Here is a 21,770-nt window from a genome sequence, read left to right as displayed (position 1 = left end):
ACACCAATGTTACAGTTTGTATATTACAATATTTACAGTACATATTGTAAATATGATAATGGACAACACTACTATTTGAGTAATAGCTACCAGTCATGAACTGCTTGGTTTGTCTTTCAAGCATCACTCAGGGTAACTCTAATTCCATTACATCCACTTTTTTTTTTTTTTAATTATGTTCTCACTTGCTTAGCTTGATTTCCTCATGGGTTCAGGTAGATGTGATGTTCAGAATAGGCACTTTATTTATGCATCTGACTTTAGAAGGCACTTGGCTTAATGTTCAGAAGGTTGAGCATCTACAGCTACAAATAGATTTAATGAAAACTCTGCTGCACTCATTTCTGAAAATGAAACTATATATGAACTTGGGGTTTTCTTGTGTGATGTGAATACTACTGTATGTATACCAGTGCATGTTACTGATGTGATACCAGCATGTCTTATGTAAGTACAGCATTTCGCTATTTTCCCTAATAATGAGTTGGAACACAGGTCACCAGCTTTTTTTTTTTTTTTTTTTTTTTGGTGCCAGCAGCAGCTCAGCAATTAACGAAAATCTGGCTTGGTTTTCTTTCTTTGTTTTTGTAATAGGCAAATCATTTATTTGCAACTTGGTCCAGGAACTTGTTTATAAAATATTAGAGACTCTCTTCTTTCAGAAGGCCTTAGACAGGAGACAGATGGGCCAATTTTCTCCCTCCATTGGCAGGAGGGAGCACTTTGTTCACAAAGACATAGTTACAAACTCAGGACAACGTTTTTGTTTCTAGGGTTTTATTTCCTTTCATTTAGTCAAAGTTTCCGTCATATCTGGTATGAGCACATGGTAAGAAAAGTACTTGGATAAGTAGGGGTTTAAAGATGTGTAATCAATCAGTGTGAGTTTTCTTTTTTTCCTAGTTCCTATATATCTGTATTTTACTAGCTAAGTGTTAATGTATATGATTGCATTGTATTAATTGTTCTTTACTTTTTTTTCATAAGTGAGAGACCTACCACCTATTTGCCTGGATGTACGACAAAAGCAGCGCATATCTATAGATACACTACCCCAAGAACTGAAAGCACCGATTCCTCCTGAACCTTCCCTTCCCATCCGAACCAAAACTGTGAAAGATTTTCAGTAAGTTACACTGGTGTTTCTAAATATGTACTTTCTTTCTTTGGACTTCCTTCATTTTATCCTAATTCATACATCTGATTTTGTCAATCTCAAATGAGGAAACAGTTCAGTAAGACTGACAAGTAGTTGGTCTGGTTGTGAGGGTGGGATTAATAAGTCTGCTACTGTGAAAATTATCAAAATACTTTCCCTGGCTTGAAGTGTTACTCTGTTCAAGAAATGACAAAGCTTGTAATTCAAAGTTAGAAATTAAGTTCCTAACATTCAGTGGATGTTTAGTTTTGGAAAAAAAGTATGTATGGCTTATTGTAGGGACTGGAAAATCCCTTTCAATCTTAGGTGTTTGTTTCTACTGCCAGTTATGTTGAGTCCTGTCCATTGAGGCATTGTCGGTCTTGTGTAAAACACTGCACATCAGACACTTAAATGTATAACATCATGTTTGAGGACCTGGAGTGCTGATTATGTGGACTGCAATATTTCTAACATTAGTTTAAATTGCTGATGACCTTTCTTCACGCATTATGTTAAAGAGTGTTCATTTTCAGTATTAGTTTTATGGCAAAAACTTACTACTTTTTTCATGTATCCTTGCTGCGTATGTGACCACAGTTTTAAGCAGTGTAAGTGTAAGCTATTCTAGCAGCTCTCTATGACAGGTGCTGTGCTTTAACTTTGGCTAAGTAAAAAGAGTTCTGAGATTAAAGAGCCCATGCAGACAATATTTATGCTGCTGCCCCATAACATTTGATTTAGCTAGAAGTAGAATTGATGTGAAAGTGTCTTGTGTTCCACTTATGTTTTTCCAGATCAGTACAGACCCTTAATCAAAATTGTAGTTGCGTTAGATTTCTTCCAGCACTGTTACAATATTCAGCACACGATGCTTGATCAGCTTAGCTAGGCTAGCAAAAGTCCCCAGGGAAACCACCTGAATTGTTTTTAACTAGTATAGCCTGTTTCCCTGATGTCAGGTCTACACCACAAAGTTTTACTGGCTTTGCTTGGTTCGCTGTGGGCACAAGTTAATAGGGAATGTTTTTTCTCTACTTAACATAGCTATTTTCCCAAAAATTTTGATGTTGACATCATCATTTGAGGGAATGGCATAACTGTTGAAAAACTAATGGCATCATGTGTGTCTGCACTAGGGAATTCTGCCTGCAGTACGTGAACATACATTGGCAGAATGTTTCTTCAGTGTGGATGTGTTCTTAGAAGGGGTATCTACTAATTCATAGAAAGTGTGGCTTTTATTTTTTTGTCCTTAGCACCCACAGAGCAGAATTATGCTGCTGTAATACCCTTCAGTGTTTTACAGTGGTATAACATTGATCAGGAAATCACAGAATCGTAGAGTGGTTTGGGTTGGAAGGGACCTTAAAGATCGTCTAGTTCCAACCCCCCTGCCATGGGCAGGGACACATCCCACTAGACCAGGTCACTCAAAGCCCCATCCGACCTGACCTTGAACACCTCCAGGGATGGGGCCTCCACAACTTCTCTTGGCAACCTGTTCCAATGTCTCATCACCCTCACAGGAAAGACTTTCTTCCTAACATCTAATCTAAATCTACCCTCTTTGAGTGGGGAGAAATATTCCTAGGAAGAAGCCTGATTCTTCTATATTTCAAAAACAGATCAAAAAAAAGTATCACAGTTGCTCCAAGAGATGTATGAGCATATAATCTTCATTGCTCTTTTCTGTGTTTGGAATTTTGTGCATTCAGTGAGGAAAAGAAATGCTTTTGATTAGTCAGTGTGTGTATTTGGTGGAAAAGGAAACAGGTATAAAAGAATTTGACAAGATATGATCCTTTGTTGGTATTCAGGTGATCTGAAGAGCTGAAATTTTTTTCATATTCAGATTTTTGTATCTGTTGACTGCTGCCTAATTATGTAATTATCAAGTATTATCAAGTATCAATTATTCTTTCAAGTAAAGCATTAAAAAGTAATTAGCATTTTTGGTGTGTCCCACTGATAACTTTTTTTTAAATATGTCTAACAATAAAAGGAGGATTAAGGAGAATCTTCCTCCTTTATTGGATGCAGGGGGAAACACAGTGACTAGGGATGAGGAAAAGGCTGAGGTACTTAACGCCTTCTTTGCCTCAGTCTTTAATAGCAGGACTAGTTGTTTTCTGGGTACTCAGCCCTTTGAGCTGGAAGACAGGGATAGGGAACAGAATGAGACCTCCATAATCCAAGAGGAAATGGTCTGTGACCTGCTGCACCACCCAGACATACATGAGTCTATGGGGTCAGATGGGTTACGTCCAAGACTCCTGAAGTAGTTGGCAGATGTGCTCACCAGACCACTCTTCATAATTTATCATGAGTCCTGGCTAACCGTGGAGGTCCCAATGGACTGGAGATTAGCAGATGTGACACCCATCTACAAGAAGGTCTGGAAGGAGGATCTGGGGAAATACAGACGTGTCAGTCTGACCTCAGTGCTGGTGAAGCTGAGGGAGCAGATCATTTCAAGTGCCATTACATGTTATTTATAGGACAACCAAATGATCAGGCCCAGGCAACACAGGTTCATGAAGGGCAGGTACTGCTTAATGAACCTGATCTCCTTCTATGACAAGGTGACCTACTTGGTGGTTGAGGGAAAGGCTGTGGATGTTACCTAGATTTCAGTAAAGGCTTCAATACAGTTCCCCACAGCATTCTCATGAAAAAACTGGCCACCCAAGGCTTGCACGGACATACACTCTGCTGGATCAAACACTGGCTGGATGGCTGGGCCCAGAGAGTGGTGGCGAATGGAGTTAAATCCAGTTGGTGGCCGGTCACATGTGGTGTTCCACAGGGCTCAGTGTTGGGGCCACTTCTGTTTAATGTCTTTATTAATGATCTCAACGAGGGGATTGAGAGCACCCTCAGTAAGTTTGCAGGCAACACGAAGTTAGGTGGGAGTGTAGATCTGCTTGAGGGTAGGAAGGCTCTTCAGAGGGACCTGGGTAGGCTGGATTGATGGGCTGAGGCCAATGGTATAAGTTTCAACAAGACCAAGTGCCGAATCCTGCACTTGGGCCACAAAACCCCCATGCAGTGCTACAGGCTTGGGGAGGAGTGGCTGGAAAGCTGCCCCGCAGAAAAGGAGCTGGGAGTGTTGACTGACAGCTGGCTGAGCGTGAGCCAGCAGTGTGCCCAGGTGGCCAAGAAGGCCAACAGCATCCTGGCCTGCATCAGGAATAGTGTAGCCAGCAGGGCTAGAGAAGTGATTGTCCCACTGTACTCGGCACTGGTGAGGCCACATCTTGAGTATTGTGTTCAATTTTAGGTGCTGCAGTATAAGAAGGACATTGAGGTGCTGGAGGGGGTCCAGAGAAGGGCAATGAAGCTGGTGATGGGTCTTGAGAATAAGTCTTATGAGAAGTGGCTGAGGGACTTGGGGTTGTTTAGTCTGAAGAAAAGGAGACTGAGGGAAGACCTTATTGCTCTCTACTGCTACCAGAAGGGAGGCTGTGGAGAGGTGGTCATTGGTCTCTTCTCACAAGTTACAACCAACAGGACAAGAGGAAATGGCATCAAGTTGTACTGGGGAGGCTTACGTTAGACATCAGGAAAAACTTTTGCACTGGAAGCGTTACCAAAGACTGGAACAGGCTGCCCAGGGAAGTGGTTGAATTGCCATCCTTGGATGTATTTAAAAGCCATCTAGGTATGGAGCTCAGGGACGTGGTTTAGAAGTGGGCCTGGTGGAGTTAGATAACAGCTGGACTTGATGATCTTAAAGGTCTTTTCCAGCCATAACAATTCTATGAAACAAAGAAATTATCGGGGGGGGAGAAAACTGGGATTTGTATCACCAGCATTGTAGATAGCTAAAATAAAATTCTGCTTCAAAGGTTGGTTGGGATTTGTTTGTTTGTTTGATTGTTGTTTATTTAAATGTCTGATACTGTACAAAATGTTATATAGAGAGACTTGCTTTAAGGTCCAATACTTAAAAGGACTTCAAGAGTAAATCCATAGATTTTGTTGTCCCCTTAAGGAACGTGTACACTCACAAACAAAGATTGTCTTATTTTAAAAATTTGAAAAGAAATAAAATTATTTACAAATAATAATGGATTTGACTAGTTTAGGAGCCTGCATACTTAAATTAGTCTCAGAAATTTTATCATGTCAGTGTATCTTCAGTGTAATTTGTTCTGCTAATTATTTGTCTTAACATACTGAATTGTGACACCATGAATTAAGATTTTGAATAAGAGACGTTGCTCAGGTGTATCAAACACAAACTGTGCTTTTGTTCTCTTGTAATACCGTGATCTTAAAATGACAAGGAAGATGTTAGAAAGATACTGATATTATACTTGTCTGTCTTCTAAGTGTGCTTGGTGAGGAAAGCTTAGAGTTACAGTGCAGTCTAGAGACTAAGTGGTTGGGAAAATTGAACCCTTATATTACCAATATTTTAATATATTCTTTCTAGGGATGATGTGGAAAAGGCTAAGTCATCAGGATATTGGAAAGCTGTACATGATTTTTATTCTACAACATTTGATTCTTTCCTGGAGATAAATGCTGCATTTAAGGTAGAAGATAATTCATAATACTATTTAGTACTTAGAGTGATTTGTATTTTCAAAGTGTTCACAAAAACATGAGTTAAAGTCTTGCAGCTGGTTACTCAAGGCCACTAGGATCATTTTGTCATGATCTCACCTGCCTTCGGTAGACAATCTGTTATTGCATTGATTTATTGATTCCAGTTTAAGTAACTCAAATTCCAGTAGGTAGTTCACTTTGTGACACTATGACTGTGTAGATATTTTCTACACAAACTACAGTTTAGTAACATGCAAGCCAGTGCAGCTAATACAGAGGCCGAGGCAAATCTGGAAACAGAAACTCTGTCCCTAGAAAATAAAATAAAATAAAAAAGTGTGATACGGACTCAAGTAGTATAGGTGTTCCTTTGTTGTGATGGCATACTCAGTTTTCCTTGGGAAAGATCATATTCATGTGTGAAAACTTTCTAAATTCAGGCTAAATTAATATTTCCTGCCTACTACAGAGCAAAATGTGTTTATGATATTTCATATGGAAATTAGCGCCTGAACCTAGACAAAGTAACCTGTGACTTTAGTTGCTTAACAAATATTGAATGCTTATGATTTTGTTGCTTTTGTCTGATGATGGATTGACAACAAAGATGAAAGATGAAAAATTTTTGCAATTCAGTATTTGCAATCCTTTTACATTTTTAAAATAGAATGACAAGGTAATGGAGTTACACACTGGCAATATTCATGTAAGATTACTATTGTTTAGCTTCGTCTTTCACTTATTAATAAAAGCAATTTAGATTTTTAAGTTTTGAGAAGGAAAATAATATCTGTATGTCTTTTGTTTAAACTTTTATTTTTCAAAGATAGCTAAAATACTGAAAACATTTCAAAACCCAAATGCTTTGTGTATTATCTAACTTACAGAAAGATACTAATTCTCCGTTTAATACCATTGAGGACTCTGGAATCAATGCAAAATTTGTGAATGTTGTCTATGATGCCTTATTAAATACTGTAAGTAGAAGAAAAGAATTCGTGTTTTAAAACATTGTAACAATTATTTCAGCTAAGGAATATGCTAAGAAGCAATTTATACCAAAACTTTTTCTCAGATAGGCACGATTTCTGAAGAATCTCTCAAAACATACTTAAAATGGTCCCATGAGAATTGCCATAGAATCATGAAAACTGCGGTAGTAAAAGAGGAGGAAATTTTTGCTATTAGTAATGCACGGTTTATACTGTGGTAGATCTCAAAGGCTGCTTGCAAGATATGACGTGACTGTGATGGGACACTGTATGGTGGGAAATAAGGAAAATGTGAGGATGGGGGTAGCAAAAAATAAGTACTATGCCTAGTAAACAAAGGACAGGAGTAATTTAGAAATTCTTTTTACAGTTTTTAAGTTGTTTAAAGCATTGAAAGCCACTATTGGCACTACTCTGGGCCTCAGCTAATAGTCTGTGGGGAAGGATACTTAGGAGCTCAGCATCCTAGCACAAAGATTTCTTAGCTGGCTAGAATCACAAGCAAAACAAACTTCCTTGTTGATACAGTATCTTGTATAGAATATGTATAATTACATCAGATACAATTTTTCCTCTACTTTTTCCATAGCCTCAAGATGTTCAGAAGTCAGTCCTAAAAGGAATAATTAATGGGCTGCTACAAGAATGGAAAGGGTAATTATAACAAATGTTTGCATTAGCGTTGTGCTGGCACTTACAGCCAATATAGGTTTTGTTTTTATTGTTTTAGCCAAAGAAAGAAAATGTTCTTATAAAATTTATTTAACTCATAAGAACTTGGCTCCTTTTGGCAGGCAGATCTGCTGAAATATATCTTGAACTCTGTAAGCTGACGTTGAACCTCTGAGAGGCAGACCTAGCTCCAGCCATACCTTCCCCCACAAAATGCAGGTGCTTGTTGCCAGGGCAATCTTTTTGGGCATCTGAGCTGTCAGATGAATTAAGGAATTCATCTAAAGTAAAACATATTCTCCCCGCCCACCTCTCAACAGCAACTAGGATGTTTTAACCCAGATAATTCCTTGATCAGAAGTTTATTTCACAATACTGTTCATACGTGGCAACAGCATAAAAGGGCAGCGCAGAGTGCAGAAAGGGATAGCCCGAAGGCAGGAGGCTTGGAGATGACAACATTTTAGCAAGAAGTAATAGAAGTGAGAATGCACGGTCTGACCCACAAAAAGATATAGCAAGAGGCAGCGCCTTGTTGTGACTCACCTGTGAGCCAGCCCTTGGCTATTCCTTTCTCCACTTTATACTACCTTTTCTGTGCTGTTGCTGCATGTGTATTTGTGGTTATGTAAAAGCCTTGAAGCAGATAAACAGCAAGAAGTACAGAGGCTGCAGTGGTGTATGCAGTGTATGGAGAATTCTGGCAGGAAAAATCAAAGATGGGGCAAGTAAACTCTTCTGTGGTGTCACCTGAGATAGACAACAGCATGGACTTCCCTCTTTGGAATACCTCTCACTATTAAATTCTGCCTTTTTTGTTTTTAACCTTTTGTTATGCCACAAAAGACAGATGCTAAAATAGCCTACTGCCTTTAGCAAGTCAGAATCTTTAAATGGCATTTTCAGTTTCTGAGAACGGTGAAGATCCTTAAACATGGTATTCTACACATATTGGCAAAGCAAAACTAAATTGGAGGCTGCATGATTTCATGACTCTTAATGTGTATATGTGATGTATACATACGGTTCTGCTTATTATTTCGTTCATAGGCCACGAACGAAAGATGATCTTAGAGCATACTGTATACTTTTACAGGTAAGAAAAATACAGTATTTTTATTTAATATATGTCTGCTTAACTTAGAATCTATAAACCAGTATACTGTGCAAACAAGATACTTTGTATAGCTGAAATACTTCACATTTTAATTTCCTGTTATAGGAATTTATTAAAATATGGAAGAAGTGTAGGTTATGCATGATGGGAATGGGAGCCTAATGGAAGATAATTTCGGGGGAAAGCTTGTATAGATTAATGCTACGAACTAACAGTTAGACATGTAATTGTTTCCTATCATTTTTGTGAGTTGAAGGAACAAATGCGTTAGCAGGTTATTTGTTCTTATTTCTTCCTTATTCCCAGATTTGCTTTATTGGTATGCTGTAACTCTCATCTTTCCAGAAAGTTTCAGTATATGCACACTTTTATATTGCTGTAACCTTCTCCCGTGTTGCATTTTTATCCAGCAGACTCTCTCCAGTCTATCTGACTGGCTACATTGTCTGATTTCTGTCTGTGTAACCTATTACTTTTGCTACTATAGTTGATTTGGCTTTGTAGCAAATTTCCCCTTTAAATTTTGCAAGCGTAGATAACGCCTCTTCACACAAGGAGAAGTTTCTGCTGTTATTTGAGATCAGATGGTAATTTAATTTTCTGAGACGATAGTTTTCTTCTCTGGGGTGGTACACTAGCTGTGAATTATAAGGAATATATCCTGCTGAAAAGTGGGAATGTGTGAACTCATAGGTAAGGGGGAAAATAAGTTTGGATTGATGTGCGGGAAGACAGGAGCTATGAGAATCCTCGTTACTGAGATGGAAAGCAGATCACTCAGAGGAGCGTGATTTGTGTGCTACACAGTAAATGATAATCCAGACAAATATATTGAGTGCTTCCTTTATTACCTGTGGGCTTTCTTTTGAAACAAAAAAAATCCTACTTTTACAACATAGAAGTTATGTATTTTTTTATTTGACTAAAGTTGCAAATAATTTTTTTTAGCTTTACCACTGTCACAGCAATTTTGTGAATTCCTTTCCTGCGTAATTGTATTGGCAACAACAAACATAAGAAAAATCCTAATGACTTTTTTCCCTTTATGCAGCTTATTAACCTAATACATTTTTTTAATCTTTTTCAGAATCCTCAATTTAGTAACACTTCTACTTATGTCATCTATGCTCACTTGCTAAGACAGATAGCAGCCTTAACAGAAGCTGACCATCATTTCCTAGTGCACTGGTCTAAAAAGTAAAAAAATAAAAAAAATAAAATTAAAAATTCCATTTTTAGGATTACAATTGTTACTGTATTTCCATTTATGTTGACTGTTTTATAAATTATATGAAAGTTAATTAAAGAGGTTGTTTTTGTTGTTTTCAAAGTACGTTTGGACATAGTCCACTAAGTGATACTGATTTATAGATGCAAACTGTGTATAATGTATAAAAATGAATATCTTTATGCAAAAAAAGCCTTAATTGCAAAATAACTTATGTAAATTATTTTTCCATAACACATGCAAAATAAGTTATGTATGTAATTTTTTTAGATACATGTTTAAATGGTATTATTAATACAAACATATTTATGGTCTTTGTTTAAATAAAGGTTCATCTTGCATAATTTGCAGGAGATACCATAACTTTACTGTATTGTTTGAAAAACACAAATGAAATCAAGTCCCTGCTTGGTAGTGTAATAGAGGTAGTAAGAGTGTAGTTAGGGCATTAGATTTTTAATTAATTGAAAAAACTTTAATAGCCCCTCACTAATAAAGTCATATAGGGGTAACTGCCCGAAGAGCAGCTTTTAAGTTGGTACGCAGACTGCCTTCCATATAATGACTGTGCAAAAAGTTCAGTCTGGGGTAAAAAAAAAAAAGTCTGAACAAAAGCCATATCTATAATTCCCTTATGTCCTAGGGAATATGATAGTAAAGGGTTTTCTTATCTGCAAGGACGGAAATTGTATTTCCCCCGCACTGCCCCCCTGTAATATAGATTATTTTTTTTTAAAAATTGTGGTAATATATGATTTCATTTGAATTGGTATTTACAAATAAGGTTTACCATCTTGGTTAAGGATGCAATAGGCCTATTGATGTTATTATTCTTAAAATATGTATTAGAAATCTAATCCATTAAAATAGGTGAGCTCTTAATTAGGAAAGGATCCTTTACTATATCTACACATATATGTGTATTGTTGTGATATTATGGAAGTGGTGCAGTACATAATTTAAAATGGGCACTTGTCACAAGCATATGAAGAACTTTCCACTCTGTATTCATTAGGACCCAGTATTTCAGAATAAAAAATTCAGAATTCATCAGTATTCAGATTGTGGAGTGAAACAGCTAAGGATTTTTGTTTTCTTTTAGATTACTAAAAGTCAAGAACAAGTAACGATTTGCCTTTTTTTTTTTTAAATCACAGACATTAAAAAGCATAGTTAGGGGTGCACTGAAGAGCATTGCTGTGTGTCAATATTTAAAAGCATGCTTCTTCAAACTTTGTATTTGGAGTTTTGTTTTTATGTATAGGACAAAAGCATGTTTTTTAAAGAATAACGTTGAAATCTGATGATACAAACTCTAGTGTGGACAGCAATCACATGAGGGTAACTACAACATGTTTGTTTTAGGATTTCACAGAGGAGGTTCAAGCAGCTGGTGGACAGGTTGCTGCAATTTATTTCTTTACGCCTGTTTCCTGCAAAACCTGAAGAGTTTCCACCTATGGTGAAATGTACCTGGTGGATTCCATCAGCAACCAAAGTCCTGGCTTTATTTAGTATGTATTTTTCTTGAACTGTGTATGCGTATATATGTGCATGTATATATATGTACATTTGTGTGTGTGTATATATATACACATGGGAGGGATAGTTTATACCTCTTCTCTTCTGGGGAAGACTGACAGTGATGGTGGTACAGTACAAGCTACAATAAAATGCCAAAAAGTAGTAACCAACAAATAACATAATCTATTGGCAAGTCTTCGTACTTGCTTTTCAATAGAGAATAATTGCTACACATAATTTTCCTGTAACAACAACTGAAGGATCGTTCAAACAAAAATCCATAGAAGTAACCAATGATTAAAGTTTCCCTTAGATTTATAAAAGAAACTGTTTTAAATGCCGGAATTTCTTCTGTAACTAGCTTACCCCCACAGAAGTATTCAGCATCTAAGAGAAGTTAGGCAGTGCATATATGCCTCTTAAGTCTAAAACTACAGCTTAAAAAAAGTAAATCCCTGTCCCTTAGAAACATTCTGCATGGTCCTGCCCGTCCAGAGTGACAATTTAGACATATAAGCTCAACTATATCTAAAACCAAGATGTGTGTTGTCTAGCTATCTGTGAAAGAGTTGCTAATTCCTTAACTCTGGGAAAAGGGATACTTAGTAATTCAAAATACGCTACTTTCTGTCTGACTGATCAAAATTAAATTATGTTTAAGTGCAAATCGAGAAAATTTATCAGCTTTTTGACAATATATGAATGTTACGTAATGGGATAGGCAGCTTAAATGTTAATTGGTTTTCTTCTTTTGGACAAGTACTTAATGTTTTTTACTGGTGAGTCTAGGTGGTATATTAGTTACCTGAGGAAATAGGTGTATCTTTGCATACTGTTTCGTGCCCCTCCCTTTCCATCCTATTCACAAACAGGTATCAAACTCAGAGTATTTTTTAACTGGAAAGCATGTAGATGTTATATCATATATATATAATATATAGTTATGTTTGAAATTAAATGAACATGTTTAAGAAATCTATCTATCAGACTGCTTTTTTTATTGATTTCAGCAGAACATCACATTCTTTATCTATGAAACCTTAGTGTATGTCATAAAGTGGGCTAGAATCAAATGGAGGTTCTCTTGTCATAAATGGGCTGAACTAGGGATTTACTGTTTTCTACAACAATTAATCTGATGTCCTATGGTGTTATGTTATAGTTGTAATTCTGTAGCTAAGACCAAGTCAAATCAGTTACTAGTAACTTTGCCTCAAAGTTTCTGAGGTTGCTGGTGCTCAAGATGCCTAGAAAACAGATGTGCTGAGTGCAGGCAGTATGTTAAGACTTTTGTGTTTTCTTTGTAGATGCTGCAAATAGTCTGATCAGTCCTCCTATTATTTCATACACGGACTTCTATAATTCTACACTTGATCATATTGATCTTATGGAAGAATATCATAACTGGCAATGTTATGGAAATTCTCACAGGTAAAAGGAATAACTGGTGGTTTCTTGTTAAGTAGTCTTGTTAAGCACTGTATCTACACTATGTATATCTATCTTAAATATAGTGTGTATATATAGCGTGTATATATATGGTATACATACACTTTATATGTGTGTATATATAGCTACATTAAATACTGTATTTTATTGGAAAAACATAGTATAGCTAGTCCTTCCTATACTTGCTACTGCATGGATGTGAGATTGAGTGTAATAAATCTCATTCTGCTTTTGCAAACTGGAGAAAAGATGTAAAATATAGATGATAATACTATGACATTATTATTCATTGGCATAGCCGACTGAGTCTTACTATAAACATTTTAACCTCCAATACATTCCTAGAAAGTGGTGTTGTGTGCATTCTTGCCACTCAATGATAAAAATGTATTTAATTACCTGTATATATGTGGCTCCGATCATATTTGTTCCAGTGAAATCAATTGTACTATTTCTGTTACGTGAAAATAAATACACAAGTTAAATCTTTACAGAATCAAAGCTTGCAAAGGTATTTCTCTTCTTGTGAGACAGTAGTACGATTTAAACATCTAGAGAAACCATCATCTTTCTGCTAAAGTTTAAAATCTTATTAACATTTTTTAATATAAATATTATTTTGTATATCTGTAATTGTCAGCATATCAGTATGTATCACTCCATATTTACAACTTGCATCACGAGGTCAATTAAAATTTCCCTATGTTTCAAGACTTTTCAGTAAGCTAATGTAAGACATCACCCATCCAAATGTAGCTTTTTGTTTATTGCATGTGCCATTTTTCTTGCCTTTAGCAGCAGTTGAGGAAAACTTGGAGAGCGAAATTTTGTAATTTGCTCGACCAAAGCAGGTATTTTAGGCTATGCTTCTGTCTGATACCTGCTACTCTGCTTGGGAAGGAAGAAGGGAAGAAAAGAAGGAAGAAAAAAAAAAAAAAAAACCAAACCCCAAACAAACCCACCAAAACCTATGACAATGAGAGCAATAAACATACAGTAGGCTTTGCATAGTCAAAGCATTGGAATCTGAATATTGCTGAGCTTCAAAAAACACTTTTTTTTTTTTTTTTTTTTTTGCATTGGCACCATCTGGCTGTTTTTGCACCCACATCCAAGCTTAAAAAAGGGCTGTGAGATTTCCACCTGCTCCAGTTCTTTTCAGTTAGCTGGGAATTCACTATATATCAAAACAAAGTTTCCTTGATACATAATTTCTGTAGTAGCTGAAGTGCAGACTAGCTGCATTATTCTTAAAGTCAATTCAATTCTTTCACTCTCTTACAACCACACATTTTTCCAGTTGTACCTCTTTTAACTCTGTTTTGTTTGTTCCACTTAAAAAAAAAACAAAAACAAAACAAACAAACCCAAAAAATAAACCCCAAAGAATGGCAATCAAGACTATATGCCTAGAATGAAGAAGGCAAAGTAGGAACAAGATCTGGCTTACCTTCCATATGAAATACTTTGAAACACATAATTCTTCAAACTAAGTCAACACTCCTTGTTAAAACGTTTTGGATTAGGATTTCCAGGAGACCAAGTGAGAATATTTTTCCTCATTTCCTTTCTTTCTTAAAGACATTTGAATCCGCAGCTTCTCACAGGCAGGATTCAGGGTGTACATGCAGTCTGGATTGAAGATGCACACCTAGAGTCTGAAGCTCTGGGTATTTCAATATAAACTTCTGCTTGGTGATGTATGAGCGAAATCAACAACAAACTCACCAAAATAACCAGTAACAAAAAAATCTTTTACCTTGATGATTTCTGAAGTTATTCAAAATTAATTTGTATTATTTGATTGCAGCGGAATGTGGGTGTGATGTGGTATTTTAGAAGTCCTAAACACTTGTAATCCCGGGTTAAATCTGAAGGACCTGTGGAAAATCATTTCCTTTGAAAATCAATTCTGCGGCAAATAAGCCAAACCAGAAGTATTTCTACTCTGTACCTAAGAATGCTGCACTGACATAGCTGTTTTTCTTGTATTTAATAAGAAGATATTACTGTTTTTTTAATTTAGTATAGCAATTAAAATTTAGTATTTAAAGCAGAATATGACTGTTTATCAGGTCTATTGATAATGTAAAACAATGAGGATAAGTATTATTACTAATTACAATTCCTAGTAGTACTTGCAAATAACAGTTTGTTCTACTGGATTAAGCATCTATGTAAACAACAGCAAAAAACCACAGCTATTTGCAAATTACTGTCAGTGGAGGGAAGATAGTTACTGAATGATAATGCAAAGATTCATTCCTGTATTCTTAAAAAGAAAATAATATGCTAGATGCTAAAAAATAAATATTTTATCTTCTTTTCTCTTGTTAGGTTTTCTTTCTGTCAATACCCATTTATTATTTCTATAGCAGCAAAAAAAGTAATTATTCAAAGGGACTCAGAACAACAGATGATCAGTATTGCACGAGTAAGTCACAAATGTTTGTATCTCATCCATTGGTATTTTATAAGTTTTTGTTAGATTGATACTACATACAGCCTTTCTTCACAGCTTCTAGTATTTTGGACTACCCTGAAAAAGAGCTTGAGCCGTTTTACTATTACTAGTCTACAAATGTCCACGCTGGATTCTCTCAGTATTTTTATATTTTAATGTGCTTAGTTTCAGGATGTTTATAAATACCAGTGTTGTGGAGAAAGAGTTACAGTAATTATTTTTTTCTTTTTTGAGAAACCAGCCTAATGTGCTAGCATATTAAATTAACAAGATAATTAAGGAAGAAAAATTCCATGAGAATTTTGGACTGTTTCCTATTTTATTCTGTGAAGATATGCTGTCAGGGAAGACCAAGATGCAACTGCATGTTCACAAGTCACAAAAGAGGTACTGCTTCTGGGTGGCCTCTTCTGTTTTGAAAGAGGCATTGTTCTGCCTCCTTCAGTGGTAATTTTCTTCAGGTGCTAGGCTATACCGGTTTCCTCAGTGCGGCAGCACCACCACCTATCTGTTCCTGTCTTGCTGGATGTGTCTTGTGAATAGCTAAGTAAAGCACAAGCCACTCTCTGGAATCTTACGGGTATGTTTTTAACTACTGGGGAGCTTAAAAGGTTGCTGCACAATTGCCACTTTCTTGTTAAACTTCCTGATCAGTTAGTTCGAATATGGTGTAAATGCTATCTGCAGTAGAAAAGAAATTGCACTGCATCTCTTAGAAGGAACTGAAGCAGCTGTCATATTAGGGTAATGTCATTAATGCAAGATACTAAGGACTTTTTACATTTGACAAGTATGGCACTTTGTGTTTTAAATGGAGATACTGCATGTGTGATGTTTCTTTTTCATTCAAATAGCAAAGCCTTGTGGATAAAGTCTCCCGCAGACAGAAACCTGACATGAACATGTTGTTCCTAAATGTGAAAGTGAGGAGGACGCACCTAGTTAGTGATTCACTTGATGAGGTAACAAAAAAATGTAATTAAATGGTGTGTTGCTGCAGAATAGCTACTGCACTTAAATTTCAGTTTGATAAGTTATATCTAAATCTTTCTGCACCAAGAGATGGGAAATATAACTGTATAACACTAAATAAAAAAACCCCTGAACTACTGTCACAGTACCAGTGCTGCAGAATAGTTTTGGTTAAACCTTCTGAACTTTATTTTCCATCCTCATACTGCTCCATAGCTAAGCCTGTAATAAACATGTATGTTTACATGCCGTGCAGTATGTATTTGCATTTGCGATTTTTGTCTTAAGAATACAGTGCATAATTATCAGGTTATGTAGGACTTGGTTCCATGGTAGGAGCATGAATAGTATGTGACTAATCACTAATGAGTTTGTTCTGTTCTAATTCTTGGAATATTTTTATTCTTTTCCTTCACTAACTTCTCTATCCTAAAAGAATAATTTTAGACTTTCTTTTCTTAAATTCTTATCTTGATTTTAACTAATTCCTCACATTCTTGAATGCAATTTTTCCAGTTTTAGAAATGAAATGGATGTGTCCATGAAAGCAAGCAGTTCTTCAGTGTCCACTGAACCTTGCTAATTAACATTATTTAATTAAATCTAGTTTGCTACTCTTTCTCAACACTAAACCCAGCCTGATGGCATTGAAAAATAATTCCAAGTGGTGAAAACGAGACCAAACAAACTCTGATTACTCATGTTCAGAAAACATAAGTTTAAATTTTTTTTTTCCTAGATTAAAGCTTGTCTATTGTGGCCTTCTCTCCTAAGACAGAAGGAACATGAGTGGTAATACTGGTTTCTCTCAGGCACTGTAGGGTTTTTTTTTTTACCACACTGAAGTAATCAAGAGCAACTTCAAGAGTTCTGATAGCCAATTTATTTCTAATTGTTTCTTCTGCCCATCTCAGGGATGAGTAAGAGTGCATTATATTATCCATATTCTCAAAAGCATGGGCAGTGGAAGGTGTGGGAAAGATGTATTATTTGTGTTTCAAATTTAAAGAATCAATTTGCAAAGCTAATTAGCACTGCAGCTAATAAAAAGTGTGTGTCAAATAATACAAATGCCTATAGTTACAAAATTTGTGCAGCAGTAATTTACTTGAGCAGCTAACAATGTAGAAATTATTTTATCACATGCATCTCCCTGATTGGTTTAAACACTTTCTCTGGAGCTAGCCAGTTATTAATGATTTAAAGAAATATTGTAGAGAGACTTCATCTGAAAGACCACTGCTAATTGTGAAAGGCTGTAATCTAATTCTTTGCAGGTCTTTTGCAACCTGGATGAAATGCTGTCTCTTAGGACAAAGGAAGGCAAAGAGCTTGTACCATTGTCTAAAAAAAGTTTTACAAAACAGCTGATACTTGCTGGCAGGTATCTTATGCTGAACAGAACAGTGTCCAAATATTGAAAGTTTTAGCTACCTCTTTATTTCTAAATAGCTCCAAAGGATGTCTAATTTTTTTAAATTTATCATTTCTTCCTGGCAGAGTATCATCTATGTAGGTAAAAAATTATGTATGTCCAAAATATTCCAGACAGACTCATTCATTGTATCTAGTAGCTTATTGAAAGTCTTTTTGCATACCACCTAACTTCTTTCCAAGTCTAGAGAGTGGTACCACGTGCAAGGTACTTGATGATGTCAGGTAGTCATGATTGTCTTGCTTCTGCAGTTCGATCATTGTTTTGATGCAGTTTTGACCTATTAGTAAATGATGTAAGTTACTAGTTTAAAAAAAACAAAAGCAATAGAGACAGAGATGTGTCCTCTATGGCTAAAGGTCGTGATAATATGTTAAATCTCCTTTTTCTTCTTCCCTACCTGTTTTGCAACAGCTAGCGAGGAAGAGGGCAGATCTGAAAAAGAAGTTGAAAGTCACATTTGTAGGGGAAGCTGGTCTTGATATGGGTGGCCTGACAAAAGAATGGTTTCTTCTTCTCATTCGCCAGATTTTTCACCCAGATTATGGTGAGTCCTCATAAATGTTCTCAAGTACAACATGAAAATTTGTTCATTTTAAATTGTCAAAACAGTCATGCATAAGAATTCTTCATTAATCCAATATTAGGCAGACCAGTTACTAATTGATGTAAAGCCGAACGCAGGCAAGTTGGAATTATATATAGATGAGATGAAGTTTTGGCATAGAGGAAGGTGGAAGAGAGTGGGAAGCACCTGAAGAGCTTTGAAGACTTTGGCTTTTGACAAGGTGGTTCAAGCATTGCTGAAAAACTGAGAATTTGCTTCAGTGGTATGGCAAAATTAGAGGGTGAACAAATCTCTGATCAATGGAGGGTTTAGAATTAAAATCAGGATTCCGCTTTTTAAGATTTTAGTCATGCTAAATCCTGTTTCAGAAACCAGAGGCTCAGTGTTTTATGGTTTGTTAGTATCCCTAGGCTAGTGAGCACATTGAATACACAGCAGGGGGATTCAGGTCTGACAGGAGATTTTCCTTGAAGTTCTTCCTCTGATATATTTGTGGTGTTACAGCGTTTCCATCCTTATCCAGAGACAGGATCTTGATTTACCTCTGGGCAAATGGGAGAAAGCCATCAACTATTTTATGGAGTAGGACAAGGATAATTTAAAGCTGTTATAACTCAATTGGAATCAGGCCTTTGAAAAGGTTGTTTCCATTTCTCTTCTGAGTAGAAAACTCCTGCGAGTTTTCTATAAGTATTAGTGAATTGCTAGACCTACTAACAAGGTAAGAAGAATAAGCAAAAGCTATGCAAGCCATTGAAACGCCAACACCTGTCCGCCCTTGGAAATTTTGTAGAATTCACACAAGTGTATGTTTGCATTCGTATATTTGGATTTAAGAATAAGTTTCTTTCATTTAGCTTAATATGTTGTTTGGTTGCAATTGGAATATGATATTCCTGTTCCAAAATAGGAAGAGACATGTAGCAGCCTTCGAAGTAGATGGTTTAGCAAATATTCAAGTGGAGATAAGGCTAAACGAATTTGTCACCTGCCATCCTTGCCTCTTTCTTCTCATGCTGCATTTTCTATTTTTTACACTGCCTTCAGCTGTCTTCATATTGCTAGTTTAGGGAGTTTTCCTGGTTTTTGTAAGTAGCTACAGTTGGATGCTGGGCTCAGTTCTGGCAAACTGCTGACTCTGGCCTCCCGTGTATCAGTGGTTTCTGTTTGCACAGGTAGTTGCACTCAGAGTGTGCAAGTTCTCACACTATTTCTGCTATTAGTACAGGTAGAAGTTAGTTCTTACTTGAATCTTTGTCATCATATATTCTGTTTGGGGTATCTGTGTGGCCAGTATTCTTAAAGTGGTCTGAGATGCTCTCAGGAGAGAAAGATCCTTCAGTCAGATGTAGAGACAGTGTAGGCAGATGTGAGACTGAATGAAATAGCCTGCCTCTGCTGTTACCAGGACCTGTGAGCCCATGGTGCTATTTGCAGGTCCAAGGTGGGGGGCGGGAAGGAAGATTTTTTTGAGTAAATGGAAGACATGAATGAGCACCTACTTGCTTTATATTGCTGTAGATGGATCTGGGTGGGTTTTTTCCCCACTCTAATATTCCTCAAATGAGTCAGCTCTCCTCAGCTGTGCATGAATACATTACTGATGTTATAATGGGTTAAAGTGTTCCCAGACTGGCTCTTAAATTAGAAACATTGATTTCCAGGAACTTCAGCATAACACCTGATAGTCATTGGTAGAATGCAAGAGCTTGTCTGTCATGTCCCTTAAATGCATGATCCTCTGTTGTTTATAGGACTCCTTCTAAAGGTCCAGAGTTTTAAGTCATAAATGTGTCCTCAGATGTGCTGAGATCCTTATTTGCCTATAGCCCCTTTTCTAGTAAAAAGGGGTCTGTGTGGAGATATGACATTTAATGGTAACAACCTTAATAGGAAGCGACTTATCCTGGAGAAAGTGTTCTGTAAGTTTGACAGTTATGTTAGTAAAAATGTGTTGTCAGCAGAGCTTGGTAACTGATGAGTTTGGAAACATTTGGGAGTAATTTTTCTTTTTCACCAGCTCTGGCAGGCTTTCTCACTTTAATGTCTAAATTCTTTCATTGATGTGACTATCAGGAAAGTGTGGGAGGAGTTCAGAAATGTTCTTGTCCCTTGGAAAGGGGCTGTGTATACTCTGCTGTCTTTAGTGTTTAAGTTGCAAATAATGTATGTCAGCAGCTTGAAAGGAAAAAAATAGGAAAATGTCACTGTTATTACCCTTTCCAGGTTAGCTGATCCTGCAGATTTAACCCCTGAAATTAAAGAACTACCAATTAACTCAGTTGTCTGCCCTCCTATGTGTGTAACAATGCTTTCTTCATCTCATTGCGGACAATTAATAAATGGCTTTTGAGACCTATTTTGTTTCAGCTTCACTTCCATCTTTCAGTATTTGAACCTTGCTGTGCCTTACATGCAACTATTCTGTTGCTTCTGGCAAAGGCACTGTCTAAACCTTTTGTGATGAGCACCTTTCTGAGCTAAAGTTCAAAAGATAAAGTTATATTGTTCAGGAGAGTAGGGGGAATTATGAAGGCAGAGTTTTACCTATAAATTTTCATAAGAACTAGATGTCTCCGAGACATCAGTTGGATTTCTTTTCTTTTTTTAATCCAAAGGAGTTTGATTTTTCATTTAAGTATTATTTTTCCCCAAGTTCATCTTCAAACATAGATGCGGTAAGCTATTGCATGCAAGATGTCCTTAGTCAGTGCTTTGGTTTGTACACTGATGGTGGAAACAATAATAAACTGTTGCCCCATTCAATCCCAACAAATTAAAACCAGTTATTGTGTTTTATCCAATTTTCTTCTGCATCGCTGAAGTTAATTTCACTGTTAGTGCACACTTAACTAGAGTGTGTGTTGCTTCTCTAAGCAGTACTTCCTAGGCATCTTAAAGCTGTTATGTGGTTTCATTACATAGTTTTTTACTTTCTATCACTCTTTAACCAGGATGATCCATATCTGATGCAAATAGCAGACAAACAAATAGCAGTCTATAGTCATGATTTCAGTAGGATCTAGCTTGTCATTTAGACCAGGGAGTGGATTTTTTAGGGTATTTGTGTTTCGGGTTGGTGGTTTTCTTTTTAATTTCTATAATTTTTTGACAGAAAATATCAAACAAATGCCTTTGCTGCTAGTGTGTGTATAAGATAAACCTTTTACAGCATTCTATCCTAAGAAGGTAAAGCTTGTGTTATTTATATTGTGGGATTCACACCAGCTTTTTTAAAGATTGTCATCTGCTATTGACCCAGGAAGGGAGGAAAAGATGCGTTTATGTTGCAGCAAGAAGTTTTTTAGTTAGACAGTTAACATTTCTGGCTGTACAAATGATGAAGTACAGTGAAGAAACAGATTGCACGGAGACAGTGCAGAATATCCACAACTGGAGGCACTGAAGAACGCGTTGCACTGGCACCAAACAGGGCTGGAGGGCTTTGGCCTGCTTTGGGCTTGGCGGTCCTTGGTGGTCCTGGTCCAAGCACCCGCAGGCTCCTGCTGGGGTGGGAAGAGGGGGCCGAGAACAAGCGTGGAGATATGGGCGCTCCTGGGAGCACTTTTAAGGATGCATATGTGAGAAAGACGAGGTTTTGTATGACTTTTTATTGAAGCTCAGGCTTTGTAAAGGACACCATTCCTGTTCTGC

At 36.7% G+C, this 21,770-nt stretch overlaps 1 protein-coding gene across 1 annotated transcript in view; it reads left to right on the top strand.

Annotated features, from left to right (window-relative positions):
* The window catches only part of HECTD2 (HECT domain containing E3 ubiquitin protein ligase 2), a 66,326-nt gene that overhangs the window by 36,630 nt on the left and 7,926 nt on the right, over window positions 1–21,770 (top strand). The window contains exons 4-15 of the mRNA XM_009888801.1: window positions 988–1,126; window positions 5,580–5,682; window positions 6,583–6,672; window positions 7,277–7,341; window positions 8,410–8,455; window positions 9,564–9,673; window positions 11,070–11,218; window positions 12,536–12,659; window positions 13,526–13,528; window positions 15,015–15,111; window positions 15,996–16,103; window positions 17,963–18,095. Of these exons, the coding sequence (XP_009887103.1) occupies window positions 988–1,126; window positions 5,580–5,682; window positions 6,583–6,672; window positions 7,277–7,341; window positions 8,410–8,455; window positions 9,564–9,673; window positions 11,070–11,218; window positions 12,536–12,659; window positions 13,526–13,528; window positions 15,015–15,111; window positions 15,996–16,103; window positions 17,963–18,095 (1,167 nt within the window). The remainder of the gene's footprint in view (window positions 1–987; window positions 1,127–5,579; window positions 5,683–6,582; window positions 6,673–7,276; window positions 7,342–8,409; window positions 8,456–9,563; window positions 9,674–11,069; window positions 11,219–12,535; window positions 12,660–13,525; window positions 13,529–15,014; window positions 15,112–15,995; window positions 16,104–17,962; window positions 18,096–21,770) is intronic.

The sequence above is a fragment of the Charadrius vociferus genome, unplaced genomic scaffold (genome assembly GCF_000708025.1).
Source record: "Charadrius vociferus isolate BGI_N301 unplaced genomic scaffold, ASM70802v2 scaffold436, whole genome shotgun sequence".
Lineage (NCBI taxonomy): Eukaryota > Metazoa > Chordata > Aves > Charadriiformes > Charadriidae > Charadrius > Charadrius vociferus.
This window is presented reverse-complemented; position numbering and strand designations above follow the sequence as displayed.